Source organism: Acanthopagrus latus, chromosome 8 (genome assembly GCF_904848185.1).
Source record: "Acanthopagrus latus isolate v.2019 chromosome 8, fAcaLat1.1, whole genome shotgun sequence".
Lineage (NCBI taxonomy): Eukaryota > Metazoa > Chordata > Actinopteri > Spariformes > Sparidae > Acanthopagrus > Acanthopagrus latus.
In genome coordinates, this window is record NC_051046.1 from 6,348,522 (window position 1) to 6,365,555 (window position 17,034).

At 43.3% G+C, this 17,034-nt stretch overlaps 2 protein-coding genes across 15 annotated transcripts in view; one reads left to right on the forward strand and one right to left on the reverse strand.

The window, feature by feature from the left end:
* Nucleotides 1–11,344, forward strand: part of LOC119024385 (membrane-associated guanylate kinase, WW and PDZ domain-containing protein 2-like) — an 81,429-nt gene extending 70,085 nt beyond the window's left edge. For 2 of the 14 annotated variants that reach the window (XM_037107148.1, XM_037107156.1), the window contains exons 14-23: nt 67–182; nt 577–769; nt 2,228–2,467; nt 3,816–4,001; nt 4,560–4,854; nt 5,564–5,831; nt 5,916–6,059; nt 6,959–7,097; nt 8,140–8,830; nt 9,113–9,418. In XM_037107148.1, coding sequence (XP_036963043.1) covers nt 67–182; nt 577–769; nt 2,228–2,467; nt 3,816–4,001; nt 4,560–4,854; nt 5,564–5,831; nt 5,916–6,059; nt 6,959–7,097; nt 8,140–8,830; nt 9,113–9,146 — 2,306 coding nt within the window. In that variant the 3' untranslated portion in view covers nt 9,147–9,418. Of the gene's footprint in view, nt 1–66; nt 183–576; nt 770–2,227; nt 2,468–3,815; nt 4,002–4,559; nt 4,855–5,563; nt 5,832–5,915; nt 6,060–6,958; nt 7,098–7,433; nt 7,523–8,139; nt 8,909–9,112 lie in introns of those variants that run through there. The other 12 variants (XM_037107149.1, XR_005076456.1, XR_005076457.1 and 9 more) reach the window with 12 other exon arrangements.
* Nucleotides 11,345–12,022: 678 nt separating this feature from the next.
* On the reverse strand, nt 12,023–16,786 carry LOC119024388 (endoplasmic reticulum-Golgi intermediate compartment protein 2-like). Its single transcript, XM_037107162.1, has 13 exons — nt 16,644–16,786; nt 16,446–16,554; nt 16,318–16,364; nt 16,172–16,239; nt 16,011–16,051; nt 15,637–15,738; nt 15,428–15,520; nt 15,266–15,321; nt 14,977–15,075; nt 14,751–14,848; nt 14,501–14,663; nt 13,477–13,556; nt 12,023–12,744 (listed from the first exon to the last, which is right to left on the reverse strand). Exons 1-13 carry the CDS (start codon nt 16,747–16,749, stop codon nt 12,703–12,705), a joined length of 1,104 nt encoding a protein of 367 aa, XP_036963057.1. The 5' UTR covers nt 16,750–16,786; the 3' UTR covers nt 12,023–12,702.
* Nucleotides 16,787–17,034: the final 248 nt, after the last annotated feature.

A 17,034-nucleotide genomic window follows, 5' to 3' on the forward strand; every position in this document is an offset into this window, starting at 1 on the left:
GAGGAACGTCACCTTACTATAAATTGCACTTGATATGATGATTTAATGTCTGAATCTGTGTCTCAGGTCCAGAGTATGAAGAGGTGGAGGTGCACCTGCTGAGGGAGAAGACCGGGTTTGGCTTCCGCATCCTGGGGGGAGACGAGGCCGTGCAGGCTGTGAGTCCGGACGCCCGTGACAAGGCTCGTATGGGACGGGCTGGACCACACGCATTTTAACCTCATACACACTGAACCTCATCTGACCTGCACCTAACCTCATCTCACACGTGATATAGTCACACACATTCTATCAACATACCCTCCACACACACGCCAGCCTTGGCTTTCTCACATTGTCCTGACGCACTAACTGCTCAGTGCCGCCCATACTGAAGTAACGCCTTGCTAACTTGTCCTCGTGTAAAACAGCATGCAAAATATTTAACAGGAGATTATCTGGAAGTTGAAAAAATGTTGCTGTGACCCAAAACTAGTTTACAACCTGGCTAAAGCGATTACTGTGTGATTCCACCGTGTCCGTGTTTCATCCTCTTCACCTTCATCTATGCTGCTAATATTGATTGTCTTTGAACAGATTGTTATTGGCGCTATAATAGAGAACACTCCCGCTGAGCGCGATGGGCGACTTCGACCCGGGGATGAGCTCATTTCTGTGGATAAAAATGTGGTTGCTGGGAAACCGCACAAATACGTAATAGACTTGATGCACGCAGCCGCTCGCAACGGACAAGTCAGCTTGACTGTGAGAAGGAGAGTGCTAACACCTGGTAAGGACATGTTTTATTTGTTTGTTCTTTTTTTTCCCCCTGATTTGGGAATATGCCGCACATTTCACTGGCAATTCATTAAAAAGAATAACTTGGAAAGGACACATGCTGGAAATCTGTGTGCAGGTTCCGTTTGTTCTTCACGCACGTCTTTTCTGTGGTAGTAGATCATACATACATTATACACACACATGATAATAAAACACAATAGAGGGCATTGCCGATGAGCATATTTTGTAAAAACAACAATTCAAAGTATTTCTATGTATTTAAGTATTAACTCATTAACCAGCAGTTACAGCGAGCGCTTCAGTTCGCACAATTATCACCTGAAAGTGTTTTCACCAACAACAACACAGCGATATCACGGTCAGCTCACAGTGACACAGTTTACTGCCAAATCAACAACGGACCCAGGTTTCAAAAAACAAGCGACAGAGTGAGACTGAAAAACACCAGACCAGATGGGTTCATTATTAGCAGCAGTAATACACTGTGCTTTATTTAACAGACTGACTGACAGATTGTTTTACCTGTTTAGGAGACCAGTGAGAACTCAACTCATGTGCAAGAATACGGAAAGGCCAAAAACACTTTCAAGTCATGATTGCAGCGGTAGTGTTCACTCTTGCTGGTTGATATGTAAACCTACATGAGGCAGGAGGAGAAGACCATCCAGTCATGTCACACCCAGCAAAATAAATAAATTGCAACTATTTCCAGTTGCTGTTTGTAAACAAACACTGTATTCACTGTTGGCCCCTCCTCCCTGTCTCAACTAGAGAGTGCAGTGATTTCGATTTTGTGTGAATTCATCCGAAGCGCAGACTTCAGGTCCTCTGTTTACCTCTCTGCTCTGTCTGTGTGTGTTTTTGTGTAGTTCAGCCCTGAGCTGCAGAGCATGGAGAGAGATGAGACAGACATGTAACCTTCCTCTTCATAAATTCCCAATCTTGCACCATTGTGTAGCCCCCAGCAAAAAACAGCATAGAGGTCTACAGAAATGTCCGAAACACAGCAAAATATTATTAGATTATTAGAAATACAGGCCGAGTTAAGGTCACCACACACTTAAGTGATGAACGAGAGGGATTACTTTTGTAAGAGCCAGCACACTGTTGTTTTGAGGAAAATTCTGCGTAAAATGCCTTCAAGCTCTGCAGCAGGCACTGTGGTTTTTGTCTTTGTAAGTGTTGTGCAACCGCAAGGGCTACAGAGACACCAGGGTCGTACCTGTCAAACAGATGAGTAAAATTTGACTTTGAGAGAGTCCCTGCGGGAGGTAGAGAAGTGCACTGTTGCATGCAACCCATAATGCAGAACTGGAATTTGGCCAATAGCTACATCTTCAGCCAGGTTTTTAAAATGAAAAAGGCACTGAAGGTAAATTGGTCAGGTTTCAAAGTAACAGAGCTGCTTTGACTCAGGTTGTCTCCTCTCTGGTGTCCCTTCCTTCAGGTGAACCGTGTCCTGTGAATGGACGCAGCCCCGGCTCTGTTTCGACACAGCACAGCTCTCCACGTAGTGATGCAGCCTCGGCATCAGGTCCTCAGACGGTCGCAATCCCGACTGCCACCGCTCCTCCAGAGGGATCCGCCCTGCAGACAAGTGATGTGGTTATTCACCGCAAGGAGAATGAAGGCTTCGGCTTTGTCATCATCAGCTCCCTGAACAGACCGGAGAACGCCACTGTCATCAGTGAGTGGTTTCTGTCTGGAGCCCTGAAGGTTTTCTCTAAACACACAGGAGGATTTGTAAATCCTGAGGGTGGTGACTGTCCCAGAGTGATTGTTTATGAGGTTTTGCTATTATTTGAATAATAATTTTAAATGTGTTTATAAGATCAGATATTTTAACACACGGTGCAGGTTGTGTTTGCTTTGTATATCTAGTCGAGAAACAGGGTGAAGAGTATAATGTCCATTATTCCTACCTTTCTAATAACCAGTGGGCTTCATGTCCCTTAACAATTATATTACTTGAATTGTGTTTCTTATCCCGTCCAGTATCTTCAGAACTTTCATTCGCTGGGGTCAAACTGAAATTAACTTGTTTTCTAAGGTTCACTTTTATATTTTGTTGTTAATTTCATGTCAAAGTGGTATTCAGATAGTCCTTTAAAGTCTTGGATTTGGCTTTATTAAAAGGGCTCTGTGGAACTTATGTGTTTTGCTCTAAGACACTTGTTTATGTAAGTCAGTTCCATTTCTAAACTAGTGTTAGCTACGTTTGCTCTCTGTTAGCGGAGCAGAGAGAGGCACTCAAGAACGCACATAAAGTCACATCCTTTGGACTGTGACGTGAAAAATCAGCCAGTAAAAAGTGATTAATATAAGCAAGTTGCAGCAAATTGTTGCCAAGATCCCCTTTAAACTTGTGAAGACAGTAAAGGAAGCTCATGTCTTGAGATGGATTGCAGGATTCTTGAGTCAGCGTGGTGTGGTTGCACAATGAATAATTTTGAATGACTATATCCTGAATGCAGTCATGAGAACATTCACTGCGCTCAAAAAATATTCATGTACATTTCTAAGAACTGTATGCCTAAATTTATCACACCCCCTCTAGGTTTCTCCGTACACCTAGGAATATGAATACCGCAAAACTGGGTCTAGAATACAGCAGTCATTATAAAATCAAACATTAGTTCTGGATGTAATCGTGCATGTTCAACAGTCCCTCAGGGATTTTCTCTGCTTGGTGGGTCCAGAAATGTTTTACATTGAAAACGAAATCTTCCGTTTTCTGTCTCTGTGTGTGAAAAGTGTTGACAAAAGCTGAAACTCAAAAAACATATATTTTTTTTCATGTTATTTCCATAAAACAGTGAAAAGATTTTGAAAAGTACGTTTACAGACGCCGTGGACAATGTAAGTATTTCTGTGGAGGAATAACATTATTCGGAAATGACATTCTAAAAAGTTAAAACAAGTATGACTCGAACCTAAATGTTTTTCTATCCACTTCATTTGACTTTGAACGGTGCCGTTTTACATCTTTCTTTTAAATGGCTCTTGACAATCACCTTGTTATTGCCTCTTCGCAGCTGTGCCCCATAAAATAGGACGAATCATTGAGGGCAGCCCTGCAGACCGATGTGGGAAGCTGAAGGTGGGCGACCGGATCCTGGCTGTGAACGGACAGTCCATCATCAGCATGCCGCACGCAGACATTGTCAAGCTCATTAAAGATGCCGGGCTAACAGTCACGCTGCACATCATACCAGAGGAGGGTAAGTGTTTGTGTGTGACATGAAATCCAATTTTTGTCATCCTGGGAATTTTGTTTGACAGCTTGTTTAGTTTGCCCTTTGTACTACTTCAAGAAAACTCCCTGAAGTCAGTCTCCTTTGTCTCATATGAATACATTTTTACTTTACTTCACTAAGTAGACACAGAATGCTTCATGTGAAGCAAAGTAAAAAAGTCAACGCAGTTTCACAGATGTGCCAGAAAAGAGCACAAGGTTAGGAGGAGTGGTGCTCCTGAGCTGTTTTAATTATGGGGACACTTGAACATAATCTTTTCAGCTTCCGAATTTGTAGAGCTTTGTTTTATGAGTTTGAGATAGTTTAGATTTTTCTAATTATGAGCCTTATAACAAGGCTAAAGGTTACGAAGCTACTTCAACTTAAACAGCAGATAATTAAAGCCTTTCTGCAACAGTAATGCAGTCTTGTGCATCTCATAGCACGTTTTTTCTCATCAGTTTGTTCTAAATCCTTCTCTTCAGACAGAGTTTATCATTTTCCACACAGGTGAAATCATGTCTCACCTTCTGTCTAAAACAGGTTCCCAGTCTGGCCCCAGCTCAGAGAAGCAGAGCCCCATGACCCAGAAACACAGCCCCCAGACCCAGCCCAGCCCCGTAGCCCAGCCAGGCCAAGGAGGCACCCAGCCCGGCCAAACGGCCATTCAGCCAGGTCAAGCACCTGCTCAGCCCGGCCAGACACCACCTCAGATGAGCCAAACAGTGACTGGCCCTCCCGCACCAGCAGCCTCCCAGCCTGGACCAGCTGGAAGCCAGCACAGCCCGGTCACCCAGCCCTCTGGCCTCCCTCCACAGCTATACCTCCATGATGGCAGGTAAGACAGCGCCAAGAAGGATGTTCTTGTTTTGACTGGGCAAGAGCATTTTGTAGGCTGGCTTCAGCATTGTGTGTCTTGGTGACTGCATGAAGAAGGACAGTTATCAGATATATATGGATATATACATGGATATGATTGTTGCATGCCAGTAAGTTGAGGAGGGAACCTGTGACTGCTGACAACTTTTGTCCCAGTCAGGCTCTCAGTCTCAGGCCAGTTTCTACCTTGTTGCGTAACACCACTTAGCTCTTACAGTGTCAGTGAATAATTTACCTTAAAGTATCTCTTCTATAATGCAGGAGCCCAGCGATCAGGCCCTGTTCCATGTCAAAACTATGAAAGTGTGAGTGCGTGCATGGCTGGGTGTGTGTGTGCATGTGAGTCCCAGATCAAGACAGTGAGAGTAGCACTCCCAGAGCTATGGATTTCTGCCCATTTTACAAGTGGGAATGTGATAAAAATTTCAAAACCAAGAGTGATATTTCCATCCTCTTTGTTGTGAGCCTCTTTGGCTGCTCACACTAAGTAACCCTTTCTCTACCATCACATGGCAAATAAGACTAAAATGTTACTCATATGCCATGTGGGACACTGTCCACTCTCACATGAGAGGACACATGTGGACATTAGGTTCTTCCTTCTTCAGTGCTCTCCACCACGACACAAACTCTCAGCTCTGGATTTGTTGCTTTCTCTCTCCTCACAGGTCAGAGGTAAAAGCCAGACAGGATGTCAAACCTGACTTCCGCCATCCTCCATTCACTGATTACAGGCAACCTCCAGTAGACTATCGTCACCCGCCGGTCAGCGATTATCGGCAGCCCCCGACACTGGACTACAGACACCCGCCTGGTCTGTTGGATTTCAGACAGCATCCTGCAGCTGCACAGTTCCCTCTGGGAATTCCTGCTGACTTTAGACCGCAGGTACAGCTGGATCGAGAACCGTCTGCTCAAGTGTTGGCCATTTGGGGGGTTTGTAATCTTTATACTCAGCATAATAGTAGCCTAGAGTGTTGTGATGGGTTTGTTGCAAATTGTTGCTGTTTTTTTCTGCAGGACTACGATTATTTCACAGTGGAGCTGGAGAAAAGCGCAAAGGGTTTTGGCTTCAGTATCCGCGGGGGCAGAGAGTACAAGATGGACCTATTTGTGTTGCGCCTTGCTGAGGATGGTCCTGCCATTCGTAATGGAAGGATGAGGGTGAGAAAGTATTGGGGAGATGATTGTCATCTGTAGAAAGTATAACAGTTTAGAAGTGTAATAATCCAGTCACAGACATGCACCTAAAATAATATCACACTCTGCTTTTATTCTGAAACATTCTGCTGAATTTAAGGATGGTGTAAAATGTCATAGTATGGATGTCTCTCTTTTGTTGCTCTGCTATATTTCGTATCTTTCGCTCCTTTTTTGAATGTTAAAGTTCAGTCACAAGCTTCTCACCCTGATGTCGATGTAAAGTCCTGTGAAGTCTCGTAGTCCACAAAACTTTTCTGGAGCTTTGCAGCAAAATAGCGTAACAGAATTCTCTGAACAACTGAAGTAGATGAAGACTTGTAGATGAAGATATTTACAACATTTTTAGAGCCATAATCTTCACTTTAGCTGCTGAGCTACGGAGTGTAAATAACGTGCTTTCAAATAAATTTGGGATCTTGGCCTCGGCCTCTGGAGACCCAGCTTACACTTGACAAGCTGTATGGAGCCATTTTTTTTTAATTTGGCAGTTTTTTATGCAAGTCATCTTCTACTTCAGTTGTTTAGGAGAATGCTGCAGCACTGTTTTGCTGTGAGGAAATGTTTTGTGGACTTTGCATCAGCATGAGGGTGAGTAGATAACGACTGGATTTTCATCATTGTGTGATCTTTTATGGGGCAAAGTGAGTAAGTATAAGTACATGTGAACTCTGTGGCTGAGTAAACCTCATCTCACCATCAACACTTCCTGTTGAGATACACTTGAACAAGGCACTTAATGGCACTTACTCCCCAGTCACTCAGCAGCAGTAGACTGTGTGGTGGTGTAGAAAAGTCAACTTTCCGTGGATAAACACAGCCTGACAGAAATCGACCCTGTCCTCCCTGCGTGTCTCTTCCAGGTAGGGGATCAGATCATAGAGATTAACGGGGACAGCACTCGGGACATGACTCATGCCCGCGCCATTGAACTCATCAAGGCGGGAGGCAGACGGGTCAGGCTGCTGCTGAAGCGAGGCACGGGACAGGTGCCAGAATATGGTGGGTCTCTAAATGTCCGACTGTTTCCCACAGTTTTTAGTCTCTGATCTGATCTGTTTCTCACATTCGTACTAAAGATTCATTGTTTGGCGTGTAACATTACTGTTTCTCTGCCGATGCTACATGTTTTACTCAAGAACACATTAACATGCATTAATATCTTTCTGCATTTTACTCCTCGCTCCGCAGTCTTCTTTTCTGGCGTCTAAAATTAAACTTGTATTCCTGAAAAAACCATGTTACAGTAAAACAACCTGTCGTTAAGCTCTTGGTGTGTTGTAACCCCTCTGCTTTAAGTCTAATGATTGGTATAGGCTTATACTTGCCTTTCCTCAGGAATGGTACCTTCCAACCTCTCCATGTGCATGAAAGGTGACACACTAAGCTCCCCCTATTTCTTCCTAATGGGCCACTCTAAAGACACGGTTTGTGAAAAACTGCATGTCTCTCTCTCTCCATACTGATTAATGTGTGTGCAGTGTAGCTGTGCTCTAGGCATGCATGCGTGTCTGCATGATCATGAGAAAATAGCTGCTGTACGTGCAGCTATGCACGTGTGTGCGCGTGTGTGTGTGTGTGGGTGCTTCAAGTCTGTTGTCGTAAGAGAGCAATATGGTTTGAAGTGACCCTCCAGATGAAATTGTATCATCCTGAGGAGGGCTGTGAAGTAGACTGTGTGAAGTCAGTCTGCTCAGATCAGGCTGTCGAACAACTACAAAAATGTTTTCACGCTCTGAATGAATCCTGTCCCACGTGCCTATTTGTGTAGAAGTTCTGTAGATCAGGCTTTAGGTGTATCATGTTGGCATGGAAGCCTTCGTGGTCAGGTGTGAGCTGCTCACACACAATTGCATGCAGTTTTGCCTGATATTATATCAGGATGGAGTGTTGAATTGTATTATTGTGCACATCTTTCTTTCTATCTCTGCTTCCATCCTCTCCTCTTATCTTCCTCTCTCGCTCTCTGTGCATGTGCATGCTGCTTTGTGCCACCCAGCTTTCTTCTCAGCCCACCTGAATTTGGTTTCCTCTCCCCTGACAGACTGTGGCGGCCCCTGGGATTCCCTTTCTACAACCCACTCTACCCTGCAGGAAGTGACCCACGAACCCCACCCAAATCCATTGCTCTCATCCCATCCACCCTCAGCCCCAGACTCCCCTCATCAGCTCCCTCTAGAGGCCACAGTGTGCATGGCAGACAAAGCTCCACAGCCGACAGACCACAGCTCCGTTAGAGGGGCTACAGGTGGCAGGTCCACCCAGCAGAAGTGCATCACCAGGGGGCAGGGAACCCCTCAGGGGTCTGGAGAGGTGGACTGTGGACCAGGCGACAGACAGCCTCGGGCTTTGCCTCCCAAAGCTGTCCTGGGGAGGTCTGTTGACAGAAGAGAGAGGCAGAGGGAGACTTGCTCCCCCTGCTGTGAGAGAAAGGGTCTGCACACACAGGCCATGAGCACTGTCTGGCCCTGGGACCCATATGGGAGCGTGAATTTGAATGGAGCCTCTCTCAGCAGTGGAGATGGACAAGTCAGCCTCCAGGAGAGGCTGGTGTCCAGAGGTCTGTTCCCCAGAGAAGATGAGAGGGCCAGTGGCCACAGCGGGCTCTGCTGCCCCTCGAAAAGCATGGAAGATCCCCCTGCAAGGAGCGCAGCAGCCTCCCCTGGGCCCTGGAACGTCGCTGGGTCTGACAAACTGCCTGGCACCCTGAGGTCCTGGACCTCCACAGTCAGCAGGTAGAAAGGATCTCGCTGGTTTGGATCACACTGGCTGACTCCTCATTCAGCTCAACAGTAAATCTCCCTCGCCCTCTCTTTCTGTCCTGTTTTCTTTTCCCTCAACTTCTGAGATCATATTTTATGTTACATTTGTTCTTACGAGATAATTATTACACCCACCACCTTAAAAACAGAGGAACTTTCACAGCTATTGTAACATACAGAATAAAACTGATGGAGACTGCTCAACATGTAGGCATGTCGGACCCTCAGTTGTGACAGTTAATGTTCTGATCACAGATGGAGCAACAACCCACAAAACGAAAGGAGCTGAGCTTTCGCCGTGTACCTTTAACTGCTCCACCGTTTCTGACTCAGATTGGTTAGTCCAACAAAACCTCAGATGGGAGAGAGACATATGTTTATCCAAGAGATTTACTTTTGCTCCATTTTCTCCGTGCAGTGAGAGGAGTGATACTACCAATCTGTGAGAGGGAGGCAGAGACACTGAAACTCCTGGAGGACATGGCACCGACCCAAGTGACGGCCCGGTTAACCCGACATATGTTAGCTCTCACATGCCTACAGATATATCATATACTGTAAATGTAAAGATGTGAAAAATATGTACATTTGGTAATCTCAAAAACATCCCTGTTGGTGTTTTTTTTTTTGAGGCAGTGTTGTAGTTAGATACATTGTAAAGAAAAGAGGAAAAAAAAAACAGTATTTTAGGATCACTATTTCCATGGCCTCGTCTATAACTACATATCAAAGACTGTGCAAGTCTCCAAACCTGGACCGCTGAGGGAGGCAGTGGTCGTGTGCATGGATATAAACCACCATGTCATCAACAGGGACTCACATGTCTTTTAGAGGTAGAGTATAGAGAGGGGATCCTCTGTGGAGCCGACCAGTTGGCACTCATGTGAGACAAGAGAAACTCTTTTTTTCTTTTTTTTTAATCTTTTTTTTTCATCAAATTGAACTTTTGAGTGACTGAATACAGTTTGCTTAGTAAGAACTCATAATAATGTTCTGAGTTATGTACACAACTTGATCACAACTCAACCATGCAGTCATTGTGCAGAATTATAAGCTGTGTTGTATTCATTTAATGCTCAACGGAAGAATTTTGTCCAGTCCTATATTTCCCATTTCTATGCCTTTTTACTGTGCTTAGTGTACCACATCACTGTGGGAGAAGGGGCATCGGTGTGGGGAAGAGGAGGCCGATGGTTATGAGGTGGGGCGGAGTGCCTTACTCAAACTAATGCAGAGCTGTTGCCGTAGTGATTTGTTTTTGGGAACTGGATGCAAAACAGACGTTAGTGACCGTGCACACATATCAGCAAACTGTTGAGTTGTGGAGCCTGTTTTTCCTTCGGACTTGACGCCGAGCAGAATATACGGTTATCTTGATGCACTCTCAGCTGTATAGCTTATCCACGTCAATGATTGCCCTGTTTCCCCTTAGTGCTTAAAAGGGGATCAAATGTAGCCTGTAGCATTACATCCTCTTCTTAGCGAGTCATCCGGGATAGTGGAGCGGTGAGCGTTTATCCAGACTGGGTCATAATCAAAGTGGAGTCTCATTTCAGCTTTATCTGTCTGTCCTGTAAGTGTTTCGTTTGCATTGTTGCAGGCAGTACCAGTGCTCGCTGAAGCCAAACCCAAGACTCTGAGTGATCTCTGAAACACAAACGCAGTGAAACGTGAGTCTGATCGCGAAGTCTTGGCGTGCTGCTTTAAATCCGAATCACCCGAGCTGAAGTCACTATCCTGCTGCATTTCTACACATTGGTATCATTCATTCCTCTCAACAAGATGTTTGCTCTCATTAAAGATTAATCATCAGAGATTCTGAGTAGCGGAGAACCAGATAAGTAAAAAAAAAAAAAACAATAAAATAAAAATCATAATGCATTGTGACAATTTTGACTGAATGCAGCACAAGGGCACATCCAAGCTTGTGTAGGCCTACTGTTGGACTGGGACACCCGTAAGACCCGCAGTGGTTTCTGAGTAAAACGTGCAGTCTGGATGTTTGTGGTTCACTTGATAAAACTGGTTAACATGTTAGCGAGAAAGCATGAGAACACGCCGTTGGGCTGTAGAAATGTGTTAACTGTGTGTACAAATGTTCAGAAAAGGTGAAAGAAAATGTCACCCAGCCCTCTGTCTCCGTTCAGGCCGCCCCCCTGCCTGCTGTGAGTGATTTTGTATACAGAAACAAAAAAAAACAAAAACAACTGCTTTATTGGAACTTGTGAAGGATGGCACGTTCATAAATCCCCATTGAGATCAAGTATAACTGTGTAGTGTTAATTGTGTACTATTCACCTTGTACAGCTGTATTCCTACAAATATGGTTTACTGTATCATTGATACTGTAGTTTCAAAGACGTGAACAACTATTTTTATGAAATGCGACAGTACTGATATATTACATTTTGCTAAAAAACAAAAAACTTGTTTACTGAAAGATATTCTGAAATACTGTCAAATAAACTCTTGACATGGTGTAAAATATTCTTTTCTAGAGACTGTTTTACTTAAAAGCACAAGGGTGAGACGACAGCGACTTGTTGATCAATTACTCTGCAATAATTTTGATAGTTGATTAGTAGCAAAAACTGAAAGTATTCTCTGGTATGGCATCTCAAATATCAAATATGAGGTTTTGCTGCTTTTCTGGGTAATTCCTAACTTAATATTTGGGGGATTTGGGGTGATGGTTGGACATTTTGGGACATAATCTTGGACTCCCTCTGGAACACAATATTTTTTTTATAATTTATATTCCAAGGTATTAAAGCCTGATCAATATCTGTTGGATCAGATATATCTGGCTGCGTTAAATGTTGACTGATGTGTGCTGATATGAAACTTTTACTCTATTTTTTTTTTTTTTTACAGAACATGATGCAGTAAAAGATGTTTAGTGTAATGTAATATTAAATTCCCAGCACTGTTGTCATTTTAGACAGTAAAATGTATTGTTAAGATGTATAATATCCTTCATCTGTTACGCATCTTTGTCGCAAGCTTTTAATCACCATTTTAAGTAAAAATTCAGTATTGGTCAGGCTTTAGACTGAAGATTAACTGAAAAACTGACCAACAGATTCATTGATAATTAATTAATCGTAAATTGTCGCCCTAGGGGAATCTATGCCAGAAACAATACTTAGTATTAATAAATGCACATCAAGTTGAAAGGGAATTTTATTCAACAAATCAGCCTCATATTTTTAACAATCATTTACACAGAGGCACAATTTAAAAATCCTTCCAGTCTCTCCTCACAATTAAAGACCCAGAACACACTCCATACACACATGGTTCCTCCTTTGTTATAGCCAATTTGGCCTTCTTTTAAGCTTGACGCTGGGGCAGAACAATGCTTTGGGTTTTCTGAGGTCCCCAAACTACATAAAAGAAGAGCAAAATGCCCCTCAGACTGGATCTGTCATGCTGCACATCACCACATCAACCCTGAGAAAAGTTCTCGTTAGCCAAAATATGTGAAACGCCTCGGTGTGTGTTCACCGTGGGAGCTCTAACACCAGGCAGTCAAGTCAGATCTACAATAATGATGTAAATAATTTGTGTTCTGCCTGCTGTTCAGTCCTCCTGGCACAGCTTTCCAGTGACGGATCATTAGTGGAGGTATTGATTACAACCCTTCACAGGTGGATGGACATCCATGTCTCAATCTTACACCCACCCAATAACATTTATTTTTAAAAAAAAGTCATTCTCATATTTACACATTTCTGAACAAAGCAGGGACATGTTCAATAATAAAAACAATGTGTAAACATGTTTTCCAGCAACTCTTGCTGTCTGTCGGGTAAGGCCAAGATGGTGAGCTGTAGGGACTCTTATTACTGAGCGAGGTTTTCTGTTGTTTCACTGTTTGGCTGCTCCTGAGTGCAGAGAGGAGAAAAATGTTCAAACAAAAAAACACTATCCACATGAACAGTGTTAAAACAGACTCAAGTAGTCACAAATGTTATTACATCATCTACGATTTGTGCGTAATTTTGGGTACTCGCAGATACATGTTGAAACACACCAAGCAGTTTGAACACACACACACCAACATACAAATGTCTAAAAATATTTGTGACATTCTCTTGTATCTTCTGTACGATCTGGTTTCATTTGCATGCAGAGTTTTCCACATCCTCCAATGCATGTTGCGTTTAAGTGCTGGTGGAAAACTGGGACATCAGGCTTTTCTGTGAACTCTGTCTCTGTGAAAAGAGATTTTACTAAACAGACACGCGGGCTCGTCACTCCTCAACTAGAACAAATATTTTTCTAGTATTAACTCTACACAGCAGCCTATATAAATATACTCTACATACTTTTAATCATCTCCTTGAAGGTGGTTGGCATTTTCTTCTCCTGGGAAGATGAATTATTAATATCACATGAGCCGTGCACACACATTTCATAATCTGTCGCTAAACACAGAGGGATGTCACTAATTAATGTCACTAACTTGCCAAGGTGAAAGCCGTGTTTAGATTGCTTGGTATTTGTGTGTGGATCGAGAACATGCTTGTTTTTCTTTTTTTTTTTATTTGTAGATCATGTAATACCCATTTGTGAGCACGTCTGAGAACTAACTTCTCTCCATGTTACTTGCTTACCTTCAGATGGCTGTAGACTCCCATTTGGAAACGACAGCAAATCACATCCACCAAGAATCCTACAATACCGTGGAGCATCCCTACAAGTGAGCGAAAGACTCCACTTATTATAGGTGCGGATTAAAGTCTCTGCAGCACGAACACTCTGTTAAAATTTATATTTCTAACTCGCCAGTAATTCCATCATCCTCAGGACACTTAATGACAAAACATAAATCAACTGCTCTCATTGTCTTTTAATATTTATGTGGGAACAGCTGGCAATTCAAGTTCATGAGGTGGTTTTATTACTATTTCCTGGATTAAATGATGATTAGATAACAGTAAAAATCTTAAGTACATGATAAACAAATATGGCTTTGGGCATGTGCAATGTCTTTATGGGGCCATACCTGCTATAATACATGATACATATTTTGAGGATGTTAGATTGTTTACATCCCCGTCTGCTGACCAGTTCTTAAGCATATAATGAGTTTAAAAATAGATTTTCTCCTTTCAAGCTTTTTATGAGTCACTTAATTTATGGCAACGCAGCAAAATTAGATAATTGGCAACAGAAAAAGTGTTGCTTTCATGAGCTAAAAGAAAAAAATCCTACAGATAAATAATAAGCTCAAGTAGTTAACTGATTTAAAGACACACAGTGTGTGACTGCATGTATTTAACGCCGTTGTTAACTGAAACATCTGTGATGTTGGAGCATCTGAATGTACCTGCAAAGATTTACATCCGTCTCGGCTCACAGCCACATTACCGTGCAGTTCGACTAAAGAATAAATTGGCTAAATAAATGCTCACTGTGATGGATGAAGTGGGTTTTAATACTGTGGTTAAATTAATTGAAAGCACTCAATAGCTGCACTGAAGCCAGGAGAGCTGCTGTAAATCTACAAACACTGTTGTGCTGAAAAAGCCCTTGAAGCGAGGGTTTAAACATGATGATGTTCCAGTGTTGTCCTTTGAAGATGCATCTGACAAGCGGTGACACAGATTAAAAGCGTTTGAGGGAGACTTTATCTACCTGTCGTAGAGAAGATGCCTCCGATGATGCCACAGAGTCTGACAAGAAACTGCCACAGAGGCATGTGCTGCTCGGTGACTTTGACCATTAGTGAGCTGATATCATATTTCATAAAGATCCCTGAGACTCCGTGGCTGCCTGCAGCGTGGTTTATCACTCTGTCCTGTAGAACAACAAGAGGAACACGAATACAGTCACCGTACTGATGCATAGCATACATCACAAACATACAGACATAATTCAAACCTACCTGCTCAGTGACTGCATACTGATGCGTCTCTGCAGAGACCTTGTAGGTGTTCAGCTTGGTGGGCACGATGGTGATGAAGTACTGAAACATGTGGTTTGCTGAGGATAATAACCACAAATGTCTCACTTTATCATCATTTTATTCACAGAAACTATGTCTAAATGCTGAACAAGAACAAAACACTGCACATCGGGGAAAAAAAACAAAAAAACGAAAAGTGACGTACGATCAGCAGCGACCTTCTCTGTGCCGTCCAGAGGGCTGATAAGACCGGGCACCGCTTCTCCAAAGGACAGGTGGTCAATCCGGTGGGAAAAGTTGTACGCTGCAACACAATAACATCAAAACATTTAATAATTATCATCATCATCATCATCAAGTGTTCATGAATGCTTTATTGCATGTGTCACAGCTTTACTGAACAGCAAATACCACCACTATCTTACCAAAATATGACAACATACATAAGGTACATGCTGTTCAATGTGACTTTGTCCGAAGGATAATGAACTCACTGTCGTGGCTGACTAGAGCAGCGAGGTGAGCGTGGCCTCTGGGATGTGGGATGGACCTGTGCAGGGGTGAAAAGGTCAAACACTGACATGAAAAGCTCAGGTCTCGTATTATGTTCTGGACACATACCAAGAAGTTTTTAATCGATCATTGTGGACACGTACTTGCCAACAGTAATGTGGAAATTTCCCGCCACCTTGTTGACGTACACGTGTCCGTGTATCCTGCAGGCACTCAGGGAAGAGGAGCTGTCGTCACTGTGGGTGGGGGGAAAAAGGAGCAACATGAACATGAAGGGAAATATCTTGTTTATCTTCGTTGTCGTATCTTCAACCATCCCTCAACTCAGAACAGAAACTTTAGGATCCTGTACCTCTGAGTCTGAGCAGGAGGCGCTCCTTTAATCGCAGCCTTGAAGAGAACATCCTGCAGAGCGTGCTCCACTTTCAGACGCTCCTGGATGTGCAGAAGTGTCCTGACAGTGATGGGAAGCACAAATTAGGAAGAATCAGGCCAAACCAATTTAATGGATGGGGGCCTATAATTCACCCTGCTTGTTTGCTAAAAAAGCAGGTTAAAACAAATCGCCTCATTTAAATACATTTTTGCCAACACTGACTGCCACGAAATGACCGCTGAGTGTAACAAAATACTGCTGAGATCCTTATGAAATGTCACCCTATTCTTTTAGAGAGTGTTTATATACATATACGAAAATGTAATGCAAGTTAAAAGAGTAAATCTTACATGTGCCACAATCGTTGCTGTGGAGAGAGCTCAAAGTTGGCCTGCAATGAGACAGAACACAAACACAATGGGATTAAATGCATTTTTTCCCCCCCTCATTAAATCTTAATAACACAGTACAGAAACATACTATTGCTCCACTGAAGGAGATCATAACTCACTGCTTCATATATCAACCCATCAGAGGCGACCATGGTCTCTGCCAGATCCAAGACATCTGCCCCGATATCTGCATCCAAACACACACACAGCTTAAGTGCTTTTCCGGAGCTGAATACAACTAAAATATGCATTTGTCTGTACTTACATTGACATCTCATGGCCACTGTGATATCCACATTTATCCTCAGTTTGCTGTAAGTGAAGAGCAGATGCAGTTGAGGGAAGGACACGTTTAAAAGCCCCAATCATCACATCCACTTCCTGTTCTCTTACCTGCTGTAGTCTCTGTCCACCTCATACTCGTACTTCATCCATGTGTCCCTGTACACGAAGAACTCCAGGAAGGCGAGGGCGGCCATGAGAGTGAAAGCTATCAGAGACACTAGAGAGAGAATCACAATGAGTGACGTTACAGTAAGTCATGTAGCATTGAGAGGCTACATGTAGCTTTAGCAGTTTTGTGTGTTATACCTGTCCCGCCGCTGGCTGTGGACTCCACATAGCTGTCGGGAACTTTGGGGAAGGCGTCCAGCTCCTTCACCAGAGTCAGAGCCTTCTTCCTGGTTAGTCTCCTCATGGTGGGAGTTTATTATTTTTGTTATCTTCAGGTTGTAGCTCCCTCTCATGCAGTGAGTGTGTTTCCAGCAGGTTAGAGCTACTCAACTGTCACGCTCTGACGTCAACCATGACAACAGCTAGCACCGTTAGCAACCGAGCGTAACGGCAGACGTTGGCGTTAGCAAGATGGCTAGCGGGCTAAAAAAAAAAAAAAAAACGCGAATACGGACGACGGGTTGGAATGAAACAGATGTTATGAGTTATGAGTCACCATACACGGAAGGAGTGTACCCGGGTTGAGTGT